The 17,121-nt window shown below is 56.1% G+C and overlaps 9 protein-coding genes across 9 annotated transcripts, besides 8 other annotated features; all 9 read left to right on the top strand.

Annotated features, from left to right (window-relative positions):
• Positions 1 to 479, top strand: TraAM80_07919 (tubulin tyrosine ligase; the record flags this gene model as incomplete). The annotated part of the gene is made up of 1 exon (XM_029384686.1): positions 1 to 479. A coding segment is annotated over one exon (479 nt), but the record flags the coding sequence as incomplete, so codon positions are not given.
• Positions 480 to 1,421: 942 nt separating this feature from the next.
• Positions 1,422 to 1,456: a sequence feature (A-rich).
• Positions 1,457 to 1,484: 28 nt separating this feature from the next.
• Positions 1,485 to 1,508: a microsatellite.
• A 57-nt stretch (positions 1,509 to 1,565) lies between these two features.
• Positions 1,566 to 1,585: a microsatellite.
• A 274-nt stretch (positions 1,586 to 1,859) lies between these two features.
• Positions 1,860 to 2,642, top strand: TraAM80_07918 (putative 3-Beta-hydroxysteroid-delta(8), delta(7)-isomerase; the record flags this gene model as incomplete). The annotated part of the gene is made up of 1 exon (XM_029384685.1): positions 1,860 to 2,642. One exon carries the CDS (start codon positions 1,860 to 1,862, stop codon positions 2,640 to 2,642), a length of 783 nt encoding a protein of 260 aa, XP_029235481.1.
• Positions 2,643 to 2,964: 322 nt separating this feature from the next.
• On the top strand, positions 2,965 to 3,996 carry TraAM80_07917 (uncharacterized protein; the record flags this gene model as incomplete). Its single annotated transcript, XM_029384684.1, has 1 exon — positions 2,965 to 3,996. One exon carries the CDS (start codon positions 2,965 to 2,967, stop codon positions 3,994 to 3,996), a length of 1,032 nt encoding a protein of 343 aa, XP_029235480.1.
• Positions 3,997 to 4,299: 303 nt separating this feature from the next.
• Positions 4,300 to 4,319: a microsatellite.
• A 192-nt stretch (positions 4,320 to 4,511) lies between these two features.
• On the top strand, positions 4,512 to 7,409 carry TraAM80_07916 (recombination initiation protein NBS1; the record flags this gene model as incomplete). The annotated part of the gene is made up of 1 exon (XM_029384683.1): positions 4,512 to 7,409. The coding sequence occupies one exon, from the start codon at positions 4,512 to 4,514 to the stop codon at positions 7,407 to 7,409; it is 2,898 nt and encodes a 965-aa protein (XP_029235479.1).
• Positions 7,410 to 7,620: 211 nt separating this feature from the next.
• Positions 7,621 to 7,674: a microsatellite.
• Positions 7,675 to 7,683: 9 nt separating this feature from the next.
• Positions 7,684 to 7,702: a microsatellite.
• Positions 7,703 to 8,416: 714 nt separating this feature from the next.
• On the top strand, positions 8,417 to 10,000 carry TraAM80_07915 (tRNA (guanine-N(1)-)-methyltransferase; the record flags this gene model as incomplete). Its single annotated transcript, XM_029384682.1, has 1 exon — positions 8,417 to 10,000. The coding sequence occupies one exon, from the start codon at positions 8,417 to 8,419 to the stop codon at positions 9,998 to 10,000; it is 1,584 nt and encodes a 527-aa protein (XP_029235478.1).
• Positions 10,001 to 10,333: 333 nt separating this feature from the next.
• Positions 10,334 to 10,368: a microsatellite.
• A 67-nt stretch (positions 10,369 to 10,435) lies between these two features.
• TraAM80_07914 (protein kinase) lies at positions 10,436 to 11,857 on the top strand (the record flags this gene model as incomplete). Its single annotated transcript, XM_029384681.1, has 1 exon — positions 10,436 to 11,857. One exon carries the CDS (start codon positions 10,436 to 10,438, stop codon positions 11,855 to 11,857), a length of 1,422 nt encoding a protein of 473 aa, XP_029235477.1.
• Positions 11,858 to 12,431: 574 nt separating this feature from the next.
• Positions 12,432 to 13,121, top strand: TraAM80_07913 (26S proteasome non-ATPase regulatory subunit 9; the record flags this gene model as incomplete). The annotated part of the gene is made up of 1 exon (XM_029384680.1): positions 12,432 to 13,121. One exon carries the CDS (start codon positions 12,432 to 12,434, stop codon positions 13,119 to 13,121), a length of 690 nt encoding a protein of 229 aa, XP_029235476.1.
• Positions 13,122 to 13,488: 367 nt separating this feature from the next.
• On the top strand, positions 13,489 to 14,040 carry TraAM80_07912 (uncharacterized protein; the record flags this gene model as incomplete). Its single annotated transcript, XM_029384679.1, has 1 exon — positions 13,489 to 14,040. One exon carries the CDS (start codon positions 13,489 to 13,491, stop codon positions 14,038 to 14,040), a length of 552 nt encoding a protein of 183 aa, XP_029235475.1.
• A 328-nt stretch (positions 14,041 to 14,368) lies between these two features.
• On the top strand, positions 14,369 to 16,099 carry TraAM80_07911 (uncharacterized protein; the record flags this gene model as incomplete). The annotated part of the gene is made up of 1 exon (XM_029384678.1): positions 14,369 to 16,099. The coding sequence occupies one exon, from the start codon at positions 14,369 to 14,371 to the stop codon at positions 16,097 to 16,099; it is 1,731 nt and encodes a 576-aa protein (XP_029235474.1).
• An 802-nt stretch (positions 16,100 to 16,901) lies between these two features.
• Positions 16,902 to 16,938: a microsatellite.
• Positions 16,939 to 17,121: the final 183 nt, after the last annotated feature.

Below are 17,121 nucleotides of genomic sequence, written 5' to 3'. Positions count from 1 at the left end.
ACAACCTTTGCTCACACCTTACCAACGTGGCGTTGCAAAAGGGCGAGGAGACGTACAACGAGATGCATGGCGGGAAGTGGTCGTTGGCGAACTTGTGCCTTTTTGTGCAGGGGCGTTACGGGGCGGTGTGCGCGGATGGGTTGATGCGGAGCATTGAGTTTACCATCTACCACAGCCTCAAGGCGATGGAGAACGTGATGTTTAACGACCGGCACTGCTTTGAGCTCTACGGCTACGACATCCTCATCGACGACTGCCTGCGACCCCACCTGATCGAGGTGAACTCGTCCCCGTCGCTCTCAACCACGACGCTGTCGGACCGGCTGCTGAAGGAGGAGGTGCTGGCGGATGTGTTGAGCATCATCTTCCCGCCGTTCTTCCCAAGCTCGCGGGCGATGCCGTACTGGGAGTACCGTTTGCGGACAGATTTGACGACGGCGGTACCGACGGGATTTCGACTGTTGCATGTAGGGGCGTAAGCCCTCGGCGAGGAGAAGTTTTCTGCGGCGGAGGGGTGGGGGTGGCTGCGTGTGCCACACGCATGCTGGCGGGGAGGGATAGGAAGAGAAGCAAGGTAGAGAAAAGAAAGAAACAATCAATAATAATAATAATGAGAAAGAGTGAGAAAAACAAGGAGGGAAAATGGATGTGGGGTAGGTGGGTGAGTGCATGCGGAAATGTGGAAAGACAAAAAGGACGAAGTAAATGAGCGATCAAAAGAGGGGTCGGCCACGCATCTCTTAACTTTGATGGGGGGCGCTTCTGCAGGGCGCCTACAACTGTTTTTTTTTTGTTTTGTGTCTGCAGCATTTCCCTTGCAGTGTCTTCTGTCCTAAGTGAGCAAAAACGAAACATGCAGACATATATGTGTAGATTGTTTGTTTGCCGTGTAGGCGTGGGCGCTATCTTATTTGTATCGACTGTTTTTATCTGTGCATTTGTGCAGGCGCCACTTAAATGTTTTTTTTTTCTGTTTTTGTTGGTCCTGTTCGCACGTCTCCACCGCTTACTTACACCATAGAGAGAGTGTGTGTACGCGTGTGTGTGCGGAGATCTATTTTCTTTTGTGCCTGTGTTGGCCCTTCTCTGTATTCTTTTTTTTTTATTGAGACTCCATTGCGTTGCACTTTTGTCTGTGTGTGTTTTGTGTGTTCAACGGCGCATGGCGTCTCTCCCGCGATGTATCCACAAGTGCACCTCCCCCCTGCACAACCTCCGCAGCAACTATACAACGACTGAGAGAGATGCACACAAACGCTTATGTACTTACGCACTTTTTTGCTTCGCAGTGCCTTCCTCGTCGGCACTGCGAGGAAAACGATGGGACGGCCAGGCTTACATGCAGGCAGACAGGGCATACATATATACATGAGTCTACACATATTTATGTAAGTGTATATGCATGAATCAACACACATGTCTTTTGTTTTATTTTTGTGTTTCTTTTTTTGTTTTTCTATCGCTTCTCTCACATGTACTTGCGCATGTATGTATGTGTGTGTGTATGTTTACCAGCGACCGAGTTGGGAGGCGTGACGGAGGGGGACATACGTGCATGTATAATATGTGTGTGTGTGTGTGTGTGCTCAAGAGGGAACGGCAAAAGTTCCTCTTATGTGTCTTAGAAGTGTATTATGGCACTTCTTCCTCCTGCCTGGATGAAAATAATGTTGGAGGAAACTGCCCCGGGCGTCTCCTTTGGAATTTTTTTTGTTCTTTTTGTTTGTGTGCTACGCGCACGCACATTCTCTCCGTCTCACTTTTTCTCTCGCTTTTGTTTGTGTACGTGGGGGGGGGGGGCATTTGGTTTGTGGCGTAGAGGAGGCGTAGTCCGATTTTATTTTATTTTTTCCAGTGCGATGTTTTTGGAAATTTTTGTGGACCCGTTTGTCTGCTTCTGTGTTGCATGCGTCGCCGCGCCGCTTATTGTGGCGCGTGAACGTCTCACGTACGCGTATGTCGTTGGGTATTTGACGGAGCCGGCGATGTTGTTTGCCGCGGCGCTGCTTGTCCTCGTCGTCGCCGAGACGCACGTTGTGCGCTGGAGGCGGAATACCCCGCCGTTGCGTACTTTCCATGAGCGGATGCGGGCCCGGTGGTACCTTCTCAACGGTGTGGTGATTCACATCCTCATGGACGGCCTCGTTGGGGTCTTTAAGGCGAGCACGCTACTTAGCAGAAACTACGCGAAAATTGACAAGCGGTACGGCGCAAGGCTGGGCAGCTTTGAGGGGTCTGCGGTGCATGTCATTTCCCTCATGGAGCTGTGCGTGAAGGGGCCGCTATGCATCCTGCTGTACAGGGCCTACCAAACCCGTAGTCCCCACCGTGACGCACTGGAGTTCCTCTCCTGTGTGACGCAGGCGTACGGCACAGTGGTGTACCTCGGGCAGGAAGTGATCAGCGGCATGCCGCACCTTGACGTTGACCACAACTTGGAGTTCACGCCGCACTACCTCTTGTACTTTTGGTTTGCCATCGTCTTTGGATGTGTTTTATATCTTGTCATCCCCTGCTTGTGGGGGTGGGAGGCTTACATGCGCCTCGTGGCGGCATCCGCGCGCACCGCGCTAAAGATACGGCCCGCGCAGTCCGCCCATTCTTCTTCCCCAGCGGCGAAGCTGAAGGTGACAAAGTGGTAGACGTGGTGGTGGTAGTGGGAGTAGTGAAATGTAAGGGGCTCTTGCAGCGAAGCCAACCGGCAGTATATATATATATCGACACGCACAAAAACTGTTGAGGCGACCCACACCAGGGAGGCCCGAGTCCCCATGCATACGCACGCGTATGTAATATTTTTCCGGCGCTGCCGCCATCCTCACACGAATTCCAGCGGACAGCTACACTCTTTTCTCTTTCACATTTTTTTTTATTATTATTTCTTCCTTTGCCTCTGCCCTGGGCTACTGCCAATGATGGGGTGCTCTTCGGACAGGTCCGGGATTGGGTCCGCGCCCTCACGCCATGCGCTGCGGGCGATTGGCTCTCCTGCTGGCCCCAAAGCAGGCGCTTGTCAGCACAGGAGGCAAGGCGGCATCCTCCACCTCCCACGCCTTGCCGCTGCGGCGGCTGGTGGGAGCTGCAACTCTCAGCACAGCCCCGGCGGCGGGGCGGCGTGTGGGCGCGTTGGACGCACACTGCCGCCTTCGCACGCGAGGCACGTCGTCGGAGTCGTCAACGCCTATGACCGAGCGGGCATTCGACATTTTTGAGGGCAACAACAAACAGGCCTGGCTGGACCTCAAAACTGGATGGTGCCACCTGTGCCAGGAACCACTGGGTGCGACGATGGGCGTGCACATTGGCGATCGCGACCACACCAACTTGCAATACTTTCTTTTCCTCTACGCCGCCCACGCACGGAGATGGTCAGGAGAAGAAATCCTGCGGTCTTGTATGCTGACGGTGCCCAGCGTCCACCGCTACGCCACCCGGCACACAACGTGGGATCATCTGCACGTCATGGATGATGCGATGCGGCGCGCGGAACTGGAGGCGCTTTTGTTTTTTTTAACGCAACCCCCCCATCAAGCCTTATCACATGTCCTACAAGGACGTAGCCCGTTTGGTTTTTGGTATAGCGGTGAACGGATGTGGAAGCTGCGCATTTCACGCCTTGTCACGCAGCTGTTTCCTCCGATATCTGCGGGAATGATGACAAACTTCACGCAGAAGTGCTGGGGCAGAAGTAACGGGGAACGCATGTACGATGCCCTCCGTCTGCAGCGCATCAAGGCCTACTTTGGTTGGCAGCCGTATGAGAGCAAAGAGAAGAAGGCCTTTTTTGTTCGTCAACTGCTGTGGGAGCTGCTCTCGGTTGAGACGCGTGATGAGGTGGACGAGTTTACAAAGCATATGGCAGACTTGGCACTGCAGCGCATGGCATTTGAGATGGTATTCCTGCAGTCCATGGAGTACATGCACAAAGTACAGTACGTGTATGAGCTCATGGGCAGGCCCACGATGGAGGAGCTTGCGGCAATGAATTTACTGTAGCCGATAGGGCATCTTACTCGCTTCGTGTGCCCATATATATTTATCTCTCTCTCTGTATGTGTCTGTGTGTGTGCCAGCGACGGCGCCGCTGGTGCCCCGCATACCATTTCCCGTTAAACTCCCCACCCCACCCCTCACCACCACCAAAAAAAAAAGGATACTTGGAGAGCATCGCTTTGTTTTTTCTATTATGGCTGCCGTGTGCCCCCTTCCTCTCGTGGCTGTCTTGCAGCCTACGAAAACTGTGGCATCTACCGTTTCTGCCTGCATGCGACTATTTCGCCTTGCATCTCTGCTGCTGCGTCTTCTCTCTCTCTCTCTCTGTGCGCTGGCGAGGACACACGTTGGGCGCACGTACATAAGAAGCAAAAAGGAAGAAAAAGGACGGTAAAACCCAAACAAGCATTTGTGGGAGGGGGAAGATAGCGGGGTGGTGTTCCCCTTTATTTTTTTTTCCGCTTTTCCTGCTTGCTCCAATAGCTGGAGGGGTGCGCCGCGATAAACTCGCCACTTCCATGCGGGTCCTGGAACTGAAGTACGGCGCTGACGACGTGCGGCGACACGTCCTCCTCGCCGGGGAGAGGTACACGATTGGACGAAAGGAGTGTCGTCTGCCGCTTCCTAGCGGCGACCCGTCTGTCTCGCGGCACCACGCCATCATCACCGTGCGGGCCATGCCACCGCACAGTGTCTTGAGCCCGAACTTGGAGGTGGACGTGAGCGTGACGGACTGCTCCAAGCACGGCACACTAGTGAACAAGGAGCTGATTGGCCGCGACAACAGCCGCGTTATTTACAGCGAGGACGTCGTTATGTTTGGCAGGCGCGTGACCGCGCGCGTGCGCAGTACAACGCTGATTTTAGTGGCCTCCATCGAGTTGTCTGAGGAGGAACAAATCTTGCTGCAAAGGGCTGCGGTGCGTTTAGGGGCGACGATTTTGCAGGAACCCGTTTCAGCACGCGAGGCTTTTTTTCACGTGGGGCTTGGCTGCATCGGGTTTCTCTACGTCACACACGACGGGTACGAGGTCACACCCGACATGCTTCTGGCGATAACCCACCAGTACCACGTGACGACGCCGAGCTACGTGAGTTCCCTCGTGGACCGAATTGCTGAAGATGGCGCACTCATGCCTCTACAGTTTCCCGCACCCACCGTAGCTTGTCCCGCCTCCGCAAGTTTTCCTGTAGAAGAATACCTACCTCCCTCGCCAGCCTTTTACGACCTGAATGAATTCCTGTTAGCAAAGCCGCAGCCACGCAGACCACTGCAGGGCTACACCTTTACTATTGCGGACGCTCAGGTAAGGGATAGATACGAGACTCTGCTGCACCACGCTGGTGCAGTGGTGATGTTCATGCCGCCTGAAGGCGTGACGAATACAAGATTGTACACCCATGGAACAACCACGGTGGGCCTGGCGAGTGATGATATGTTTGCAAGGCTCAAGGCCACGCTGGGCATCCAGCACTGCTCCACCGGCAACGACGCCGGCGTCACAGGAACAACAGAGTCCCCGTTGGCCACTGAGGGTAGCAGTCCCCACAATTGCCACGATGGTCGCAGCCGTGGCAGTACTACTGTCAATCGTGGGTGTGACTTCACCCAAAAGAGCGATACCATCGAAGTGGCGTACGCAACACTTTGCAGCGCTGGTCTCTGCGTGATTCCTGAAATAAACGTTCTGCGAGCCGTTTTTACTGGCAACGTGTTGGAGATTACTGGGACACCGTCGGCGGATTGCCTCCGCAGCGTGGGCCAAGTGTGTGGAGTAGTAGCACCAGCAAGGAGAGAGGAAGCGGAGGTTTCAATGGGGTTTGTGTGGAACGATTGCACATATGACGATCCTTGTTGTGCGGCGTCGCGCACCCAGTCATTGTGCGCGGCAGCAACGCATATGCAGGTGGGGGGGAGCGGATCCTACTCGATGTCGCAGCCATCCACGGAGGCGCAATGCAGCGAAATGCCGAAGAGGACGCCGATGAAAGACGAACAACAACGCGTGTGCTCGAACGCGTCGACTGAGAAGCAGGGAGATGAAGGGTTCCCATCGGCTGCAGGCGTCGATTGCGAGTGTGAGGAGGCATTAAGGGGGCGGCGGAGTGGCGGGGAGCGTCGCTCTGAGGGGGAGCAGCAGCAGCACACTCTTGTTCGTCTTTGCCAGAGCCACACTAGTGACACCCACGCAACTCCCGTTACGCAGTCAAGGGAGCTAAACTCGCAGAAAGCGGGGTCGGCGGCGCGGGAAACCCATGCATTGCCGCGGAAGCCAATCATCGTGTACGCGCCAGCTCAAATGAATGGCAGCAACCAGGGAAGCAAATTTCCGGCACGGCAACGCGTGGTGGGATACAAGATTACCTCGCCGCGACTGCCTTCTCGGTCAACCTCGTCGGCGGTGTTGATGTCGTCTCGCAGCACCTCCCATACTCTCTCCAAGGACGCCGACTCCGTACCTCGGGAAGAGGCCTTGGAGAAACCCAAGGGGCACAGTCATGCGACAGATGCGGTGAACGCCGCGGCAGTGTTGGTTGCTTCGCGACAGGGGCACGCAGCACCGCAACCCGTTCCACGGTATTGCGTGGCGGTGTCACAACAAAATCGAGAATGTACGGGCGGCAGAGCACGTTCCACAAGCCATTCCCAGCTCCTGTGTACGCCACATGCAGTTCCCGTGAGGCAGCTTCACTCAACGCCGAAGTCTTCTGCACAACCGTTGCAGCGAGAGAGGTCCTGCCCGTCGACAACGATGCGCCGTGGTTCAACTGTTCGGCGACCTTCCTTGACGGGTGCTGATGTTCCGCGGTTTGTTCGCTCTGGCACTGGTAGGCCCCGTTTTGGCAGTGCCGCCTTTCCGGCACCGCAGCATCATTGCGGTGTTGTCTACCAGAAGCTTCTTTTTCAGCAGGAGGGACAACAGGAAAGGACGGCGAGTTGTAATACCAACAGTAGTGCGTTCACTGACCTCGACGCCGCTGCCGAGATGGCACAGCAGCAGCAGGACGCCTTTTTGGGGGGGCGTGCCGTAGGCTTTATGCACCACTTCCTCGATGCCTTTTCCCTCAATGTGGAGCAGGTGTGCCAGCGTGTGCTGAAGCAGAGGCACGTGGACGCGAAGACCATGAGCTTTCTAGAGGATGGGGTGGTGCAGCTGACAGACTTTATTGGGTGGCTCCTGTCCAGCTACAGGTCGGACGCCGCACGCGAAAGCACCCACGACGTCCACAAGAAGGCTCTTGTGACGCTCCGGCGGATCCTCGCCACATGCAAAGCCGTGAGGTCGCGGCCGCTGCTAGGCTCGAGGGAAAACATGGATGCCGTCCGCCGCCGCCCCCACACCGCGTGGCGGCCGTCGCTCTCCAGAGAGCTGTCCGTGCCCAGTATGGGAAAAACATTTTTGTGCGTCAGCTGAAAGCGCACTACTGCCCACCACACGAAGCAAACACCCAGTAGCAGTCAACCGAATACGCGGCACCGCACATGCGCGTGTGTGTCTGTGTGTTTGTGCACAAGCCATTTACGCACTTAGTCACTTCCCCGCACGAATGAACGGGTGTGTGGATGCGTAGCCACATGTGTACAGGGTCTGTTTCACAATGTGTGGTCACGAAGAAACTGGAGAGGAAAATAAAAGAAAAGAAGAGGAAAAAGGCTAAACAACAAGTAAGAGACGAAAACTAACGCCAGGTGGGGGGGGGGGGGGGGATAGAAGTAGGGGGAGATGGAGGGGGGTTATTTTGTTTTTCAGGTGCACGCTCACCTGATCTCTCGCCTGTTCGTGAGAAGTTCTTGAGTGCCGCTTGCGGCACACTTAGAGGGAGTACGACGCGAATCAACATGAACAGTCGTGGGGCGGCGAGGTAGGCGTCGGTAAAAATGTATCGCACACCACGTCTCTCTTCGCCCCATGTTCTCCGGTCAATGTTTGGTTTCCGCATTATTGATTTTGTAGACCAGCTTGTTTGTGCTTTTGTACGCCGATAGAGAAACTTGTGGACGGTCTGTGGTCTTGCAATCCGCATACACTCTTTTTTAAAAAGTTTTTGTCTTTATTGAACCTTCTTCCTCTGTTGTATTCAAAATTCTCTCACGTTTTTTTTTTTAATCTCCCTCACTCACCCACGTTTTTGCTTCTAAAAGACGTCGTGGTACGTATAGATATGTGCTCTTTCTGTGTGCATGCGTGTTTTTTCCGTCTGTTTCGGCGCCGGACGGATCTGGGTGGCGGGGGCCGTCAAGCTGCAGATTGGTACTTTGTTGTTGCTGTAAAACTACGCCGCTGTGAGCCTCGCTGGCGGTGGCGCATATCTCTACGCGCGCAAGTGCGCGCGTATACATCTACAGCGTGGTGCAATACATGCCTGTTTCCCTTTCTTCTTCTTTTTTTAATGGTGACTGTGTACGCACACACGCCCGTACATGGGAATTGACGGTGGGTTATTGCAGCTCATCACGGCAAAAGGGGGAAACGGAAAGATGGAGTGTGCCGAGCCGCCGTCATACCGCACACGCGTGGAGGCGTCTGTGGAGGTGGTGGCGTTGCTCGTGAAGCCCATGCGCCTCCTCGGGGAGGTGCTGCGGGCGCTGCGTGGGTGCCTCTACAACATGCGGGGGGTGCGGAATGTGACGGATGCCCCGCAGGCCTCCGTCGGTCCCGCTGAGGACTACAAACTGTTGCTGCTGGACCCCCAACTCATCCCTCCCTCATCTTTTTTAGCGACGGGCGCCTGCACGGCACCAACGCCACCCCGCTGGGTGGAGGGGAACGACGCGTCATTGCCGTCCGTTGTGCGGGAGAGGCTGCAGACACTTTTGTGGAGCGAACCATCCGTCGCAGAGTTTCTTCGGCTGGCTGTAGCCCCGCACATTGTGCGTCTAAGCTACAAAAACTACACGATGCCTGAGCTGCTGCAACGAATTCTCCCACCGGGGACCGTTTTGCTCAGCGGCTTCGAGCAGGTGGGCCACATCGCACACGTCAATCTCTCCGCTGCCCACCTTCCGTACCGTGCAGACATTGGCGCCGTCATTTTGGACTGCAACCCCGCTGTGAGTATCGTCGTGAACAAGGTGGACAGCATCGCCAGCGTCTTTCGCGAGTTTAAGATGGAAGTCATTGCGCGGCGTTCCACCCACGTCGAAGTACAGGGAGCCACCACGACAGAGGGGAAAGAAAAACCCACGGTGGGGCACAAGGAGAGGCAGGGTGAGTGGGAAGGAGAAGATTTGCACCGCTTGCTGCTGGCGACTGTGCGACAACACGGCTGCGTCTTCCGCGTTCCGTACGATCGTGTATATTGGAATTCTCGCCTTTGCCACGAGCACGCACGGGTGGTTGCCATGATGCAGAAAGGGGACGTCCTCTACGACGTCATGGCAGGAGTTGGGCCCTTTGCCATACCCGCTGCCATGGCTGGCGTGATAGTGTATGCAAACGATTTGAACCCTGTCGCGGCGGAGTACCTGCGCATCAACGCGGAGCTCAACCACGTCGGCAAGGACGCCTTTCACGTATTTAACTTGGATGGCCGTGCTTTCGTGAACACAGTGCTCTACCGTGACGTGGTGCGTGGGACCGCACTGCGTGGACGACGCCACGTAACGATGAATCTGCCGGCAATAGCCGTGGAGTTTTTGGACGTTTTCACCAAGCCACCCTGGTCGTTCGCAGCATCGGCATCACTGCCATCATTGAAGAAGACGGAGGGGGCTGAGGAAAACACGGAGGTATCTGAAGAAGCGTCACACCTAGACAAGCGTGTGCTTTTTCATGTGTACTGTTTTTCAAAGCATGCAGAGGACTTTTTGGGCGACGCTGTCAGACAGGTGGAGCGGTGGTTGGCGTATACGCTGCCGAAGGAAAGTCTGGAGGCGGTGCATATGGTGCGGGATGTGGCGCCCGTGAAGCATATGGTTTGCGTGAGCTTCACCCTTCCGGAGGCGTTTTGGGCTCACCGCTACACGAGTGGAACGGTGTCACTCAAGCGGTCTCGCACGGACTGAAGACATGCTTCTCTTGCATCTATTGGCGTTGCTGCTTTTCCCCCGTTTCAGCCGGATCTCTTTCTTTGTGTGTGTGCCGCTTCTTGCAAAGGGACACTCCTTTTTTTTTGACTCACTTTTAATAATTACCGCTAAGCCTATACGCACGCAGGGTGTGCTGCCGCTACTGCCTTTGCTTCTTCCCTCTCCCCAGGCGGGAAGGAGGGGAGGGGGGGGTTATTGTCCCGCATCTTTGCATGCATTTCTCATGTAGTTGGCTGCTTTACGTGCTTTTGTTTTTGTTATCACTCTTCGGCTTGACTTCCAGCCCTTGTGCGTCTCATTCTCTTTTACTGTGTGAGTGAGTGAGTGTGTGGGTGGGTGGGCGGTCTAACGGCGAGAGAGCGGGGGAAGCGAGGAGGGGGTAGAGAGTAGCGTGCGTGCGTGCGTGTCGAGATGAGCGACGATGAGGTCTTTGACGACCTCTTCATCTCCGACATGGAGCCTGAGGAGCTTTACGAAGAGCTTGGCCCCATTGGCGTCGGCAACTACGGGTCCGTCATTAAGGCCCGCAACCGGCAGACGCAGGCGATTGCAGCCATAAAGCTCGTGCTCCTTGTCGACAAGGACGAGCGGGACTTTGTGCAAAAGGAAATCAGCATTCTGAAGAAGTGCGTGCACCCGAATATTGTACGGTACCACGGCGCCCACAAGTCGCTTAGCAAACTGTGGATTGTCATGGAGTACTGTGAGGGCGGGTCAGTGGACATGGTCTACAAAGTCCTGCGGCACCCGCTTCCGGAGCCCCTCATCGCCTACGTGTGCCGCCAGGTGCTTCTCGGGCTGCAGTACCTGCATGCGAACCGCAAAATTCACCGCGATATCAAAGGCGGCAACATTTTGCTCACCCGTGACGGAGACGTGAAGCTGGCTGACTTCGGCGTCAGCACAGAGCTGTCCCACTCCCTTTCACGGCGTAACACGTTTGTTGGGACGCTGCTTTGGATGTCGCCCGAGGCTATTCTTGAGCTTGACTACGACGAGAAGGCAGACCTGTGGAGCCTGGGCATCACGCTGATTGAGATGGCGGAGGGGGCACCGCCGTACATTGACACGCACCCGGCCCGCGCGCTCTTCATGATCCCAAAGGTAGACCCCCCAACGCTGCACGACAAGGACCGCTGGTCACCGCAGATGGCCCTCTTCTTGAAGCGGCTTCTGACAAAAGACTATCGGCTTCGACCCACCGCGACATCCATGCTCAACGACCCCTTTGTGGCGCCGGAAAACATTGGAACAAAGGAGCAGATGAAGGCTGTCATTGACGAGGTGCTTGCCAAGAGGGAGGCGATGAGTCCAGGACGGCTGCATGGCGACACGAATTCAAGCGCGACCTTTGTAGAGCGCACCTCCACAGACAGTGACAGGGAAAACGGGGGTAGCGACGACAGCGGTCTCCGCGGGAGGGCGCCCCCTTGTGTAAAGGTGCCCGCCAACGCTTCCCCTGCCACTGAGGCCATTGACATTACTGGATCCCATCTTTTTTTTCATGACGGCACACTGCTGCCGCTGCCAATGCTCTCTACGCAAGACATTGGGTTTGATGAGCTTCGGTTTGATGGGGAAGGCACGGGTCCCTTCGCCAAGCCTGTGCCTGACGCTGAAGCGCTGCTCGTGCCACCAGAGCAACGAACCACAGCTCTACACGGCAGTGACGGACTTGCGTACACGATGCACGTGACTCAGACTCTTAAATCTATGTTGTATTACCACAAACAGTTGCCAGTGTTTCGAGAGGTGACGGACGCCGAGGCGACAAAATCCAAGGAGCTCCAGCTGAAGTACGGATCGATTTTGAAGAGTATCTATCGCCTCTGAGACGGTGACAACTGGAGACCCTTCACAATGTTGCACAACACCACCCGACGTTGCTGGTGTTGGGGGCTATGAGAGGAGGATACTGTGGGGTGATTTAGGGGCACTACTGGCGGCAAGATGTGATGCATCGTGTTGTTTTATGAGCCTGTGTGTGTGTTGTTGTTTTTTAAGTCTCTGCTTTCTGCTCGACAAAAATGTGCCTGGGCGGTGTCACTGTATTTGATCCCGCCAGCGACCCACTGGGGGTGGGGAGGTGGGGGGGGTGCAGTTAGCCCACTGCAGATGCTTCAGAGCGCATGCTGCATCCACGTGCTTCTTGTGGGTGGGGGGCATGTGCTTGTTTTTTTTTTTTTTACTTTGTTCCTCCTGCCCTGCCGCTCTCGTGCTCCCTTGGTGTCGCGTTGCCTGGTGGATTCTTATTACTCTTATTCTTATATTTTGCCTTTTTGCCTGCCGTGCAACGCCGCTCTTCCGCGCCCGCGCCAGCGCGAGAAAGCAGGGAAAGAAATTTCTTAATAGCACGCAAAATCTACCGGGGACGCCTATTTTTGCGCAGGCACGCACGCATCACAACATGTCGGACATTTCGACGTCTTCGTTGCGGGAGGAACTGCAGCGGTTAGACGGGCAGCGGGCAGAGCTCATGAGGCAAGTAGTGGAGGCGATGGAGTTCCTCGGCACAACGCCGGTGGGGTTAACTGCTCCCCTCGTTGACGCGGATGGGTTCCCGCGGGATGACTGTGACTTGTACGCTGTGCGCCGAGCCCGACAGGTAGTGAATCGCGGACGGAACGATATTAAGGCGATTGAGACATCCATGCACGAAAAACTTGCCGTGTTACACGAGGAAAGTCAGGAGAAAGCAAAGCAGCAGATGGAGCGCGACGACGAGGCGAGGCGGAAGGGCAAAGCCGACACTGTGGAACATGAGCGCCGAATGTGCCTGGTACATGAAATGTTTAAAAAGCCGCCGTTTGTTCGGGTTGTGATGACAGCCGCAGGCAGCCCTGGTGGGCTGGCGGGCCTGACTGCGGGTGACCTCGTTGTCCAGTATGGCGAGGTGGATGCGGCGGCAGTGGCGGCGCGTGGCTTTGGTGAGATGGCGCGGGTGACGGCCAATCACGAGGATAAGATGCTTAGCGTGTGGGTGAAGCGACGGAGTGGCGAGGGGGTGGCGGAGGATCTGGTGGAGCTTTTTCTAGTGCCGAAGAGCTGGGCTGGTGATGGCCTCATTGGGTGTGAGTTTGAGCCGTGTCTGCAATAATGATGCTTGTGCTTGCGACGAAGATGAAGCGGGAGAGAAAGAGAGGGAGCGAGAGCACGGGAATATGTAGGAGCGGGAGTTCTGTTGCAGGGCGATAGCGAGTCGTGCAGCACGGCGGCACCTTCAACGCTCTCGATCTCTTTCTCTAGTTACACGTGTGACTGGCCGTGCGCCTTTCTCTCCTTCTCGCTGTGGCTGGCGTCCACATTACATGGGTGTACTCTTCTCTCTCTTTTCCTTCATATGCCTCTCACTTTATCCATCACTTTTTGTATGTGCGTCTGCGGTGGTGCACCCGCGGCCCTCTTTGCGGCAAGTTGACGCAAGCAAGAGGGGGGGGGGAGGGGGGCGGCAAAAAAAAAAAAAGATGCCGTTCTACACGCGTGTGATTGGTCTATACGAGCGATTCACAGTGTTATCTGCCACCGCCATCCGCCGGGAGGTGCAGGCCCTGTTAGGCACCACAACTAGCAACGCTCCTCTGTCCGAGCTGCGGGAGGTGTGTGCGCTCCTGTCGAAGAGCGGCGAGCGACGACGAGCTCGTCTTGTCGTGGACGCTCTTCCACAGCCGCAGCGACAGTCATTCATCACCGCATTGGACCTCGCGGACCCGCCAAGTGAGTCATTCGTGCCACAATGTCAAGAGAAACAGGCTGCTGTTGCGGAACCGTTTTCGACGATTGGAATCTCTGAGATGTCGAATGAGGCGCTACTGCGGTTGGGGTTTGCGCTGCAGCGGCCGAATCCCCAACGCAGACGGGCGGCACTTCACTCTGCGGCTGCGAACGATATCGAAGAGAAGGAAGGGGGGGAGAGGTTGGGGCACAACGCCGTCATCCAGCGTCAGCTATTTATGGAGTTTCGGCGGCGGCGGCGAGTACAAGGAGTTGATGCAGTGCGTCATGAACTGGAAGTCTAAAGGGCTCCTCCCAACGAAGCGGCGGGCGGGGAGAGGCTTGGGTGACGGTGTCGTCACGACAGACGATGAGACACACCTTCACCACTCCACTGGAGGCGACGGCGCAGCACCACCCCAGACGGCGGTTGAGGAGACGCTCTTCAACGCGGAGGAAGCACTGCGTGGACTCCTCTTCAACACATCGTCCCCCACCTTTGCCGCTTCTGCCGTGGCGTCGTCATCAGGGAGTCAATGGGAGGAGGCCCTGCGGGAGTGCCCGGAGTTTTTCTGTAGTACCCTCAGGGAGCCCACGGCGGCTCTTCAGTTTCTTCGCAAGACGAGCACCGAGATGGTGACGCGTCTGGCGCTGTGCCTTCTGCGTGAGGATACCACGACGTACATGCCACCCGGAGCTTCCACGGCGCACAACCTGTCGCGGCCACGCGTGGCGTGGGAGACTGTTGCTTCGTTGTGTTTTGCCTTGCAGCCGCACCTGCTGCACGAGAAAAAGGTCGTGAAAATGGACCTTTTGCAGGCGATACTGCGTGCACTGCGATTGGAGGCGGGAGAGGCAGCAGCTACTGGGGAAAAGGCCACTGCGCGGCGGAGCACCAACTCATCGGCTGCAAGTTCCACACGCCTTGTCGCGATGCGTTCCGCCGTTGAGGTCCTCTGCGTGTCCTTGTCGCATCAACAACAAGAGGCGCAGGCGCGGTTCATTGGATTGCCGCTTTTTATTGAGGTTGCCATTGCCTTGCGGGACAGTGGCGTGCGAGTTCCTAACGCACTGGTTCAATGCGTCTTCTTGTGTCTAGGGGACTCGCAGCGTTATCAGTGGAGCGAACCATCACCCTTGAGCAGCCAAGCCCCGCGGGACCGAGAGATGCTTGTTAATATCCTTAATTCTCCCCCGGCGGAGCGATGGGTGTCGGCCCTGCGTCTACTGCGGCTGTCGAACGAACAGAATGACTTTACTGTTGCTCCTGCGCACCTTCGCTGTTTTCTCAGTGGTCTGCAAAGCATCTCAATTAGCCGCACATGGCAGACGGCCCTCAGCGCCGCACAGTGTATCATGACTCAGTATCACGTCTTCCCTGATGAGGCTTCTACGGAGAAGCTGATGTTGAACCTGCATGCAGCATCATGGCAACGCGCCTTTGGGGTTTTGCAGCTGTACGAAAGGAATTACGTCACACCATCCCCGCAGATTTTGCGGGATCTGCATGTGGTGGCGATGAAACACGGTTCTTGGGACCTTGTGCTGCGGGTGATGCAGGAGATTGAGGCGGCGGGAGCCGAGCAGGCCCGCTTCATGAATTATGTTTACTGCCTTCGCGCGTTTGGATGTGCGGGGAAGTGGGAGGAGGCCGCTGGGCTTTTCAAAAAGCTTAAAAACATATCTGACGTGGGGCGGAGTGGCCGCTCTGCGTACAATGAGGTCACGGTTGCTGTGCCTGTCATGGGCATGGTGGAGCACAAGCAGTGGGAGGCGGTGGTGCGGTTTGTTGTGACGATCTGCCACCAATGCGGCGCTGCACTGACGCATGAGGGGCGGGAGGTGGCCCTGGCAGCGGAGCTTCTTGCGCTTGCACGCATGGGCCACGTGGCCCGATTGGCACGCTTTTTGAATCGTCACAGTGGGGTGAAGGGCGACGCCAACGGTGGGGCGGCGGGGGCCTATGCGGCGGATGACACTCCGCTAGAAGAGTTGGGGTTATTACCCTCCGTCACGGAGCTGCGCGCGCTGCTGCTGCGGGCGGCGGAGCTGCACACGCTCTGCGGCATGGAGCAACTCAACGCCCCCATTCGGCTTGTGTACGACATTATTGCCAGCGACACCCATCACCGCCACCACTACGCGGAGCGGATTGGGCCCGTGACCCGCCGCACCCCCCCGCAGCGACCGCTCTACCTTCCGCCCCACCATTTGCGGACGCAGCATGACAACTTTGCAGCAGCGCTTGGGGTACTGATACGCCGTGACGAGCGACTTTTTGACGCAGCCGCGCAGCAAAGCGTGGCGGAGGCGATGACGAAACTTGGCGCAGGCCCCGCGTTTCTGAAGGCTGCGCTGCTATAAACAACGGCGATGCGGGGAGGTAGGCGAAGAAACAAACAAACAACCTGAACGCACACACGCACATTACAAAAGAGCTGTCGTTGCAAAGTGCAGTGGTGACCTGAGTGAATGACATTCCTCCATATGCATGCTTTATTATTTTCTTCCTGTCTTCCAGTGTGCTTTGTTGCCCAGTCGTTTGTGCCTATTTTCTCTTCTTATCTCTATTTCATGTATTCACCGTTGAAGGACTTTCATGCCGCTAAGGACACAGCGCAACAACACACAGGCAGGACCAAAGAAGGAAAGGTAACTAATGGCAGTTCATCGATGATCACTCATGGAAGAGCCTTCCCCTCCGCATAGCTGTTGCTGCTGTTTCCAACACACGAGATAATACAAGGTTTGGAAGAGCTGCTGCATCATTATATCTCACGCATTGAGGGAAGCGTATTCACCTGCGGAGGTTGGTGTTTTTTGAGCACTAATGAATCGTTGTTTGACAAACGACATAAACTTTGACTCGGTGGATGAATAAGGGCGCACATATCCCCACTTTGTCGCGGCGCGCGTGGCAATGGGGACGCAACGTCTCGGCAACTGTAGTTGGTGCCTGACAGGAGCGGGGAACTGACAGACGGCACTGTCTGCATGACGGTCGCGCTGCGGCAATGCGACGCGCACATACCGCCTCTTAAGGGGGCTGGAAAAGGCGGGGCAGCGCGTGCCTCGTGGCGTGTGCACAAAGTTGGAAGAGTTTGAGTGGCTTTGTTTTATGTTAGTTGTACGTATATTTTTTTTTCTTGTGGAAAAGGTCTGCGCCACCACTACTACTACTGCTACTACTGCTACCACTAATAATGCCGCTGCTGATGTTCACACGCAAGCAACACAGGCAGTTTATTCAGGCGATGCGCCAGCTACGCCGCAGCACGCCGTTTTTCCTACTGGCGGTGTTTTTGCTGCTGTTGGTGTGTTGGGCCGCTGGGTGCCTCGCCGTCGCTCCCTCCCGGAAGCACCGCTGCGGGTTTGACGAGATGATG

This window comes from Trypanosoma rangeli (assembly GCF_003719475.1).
Source record: "Trypanosoma rangeli strain AM80 chromosome Unknown Tra_15.4_contig_00356, whole genome shotgun sequence".
Taxonomy (NCBI): Eukaryota; Euglenozoa; class Kinetoplastea; order Trypanosomatida; family Trypanosomatidae; genus Trypanosoma; species Trypanosoma rangeli.
The sequence above is the reverse complement of the archived record's forward strand: the minus strand, read 5'-3'. Positions and strand labels throughout refer to the sequence as shown.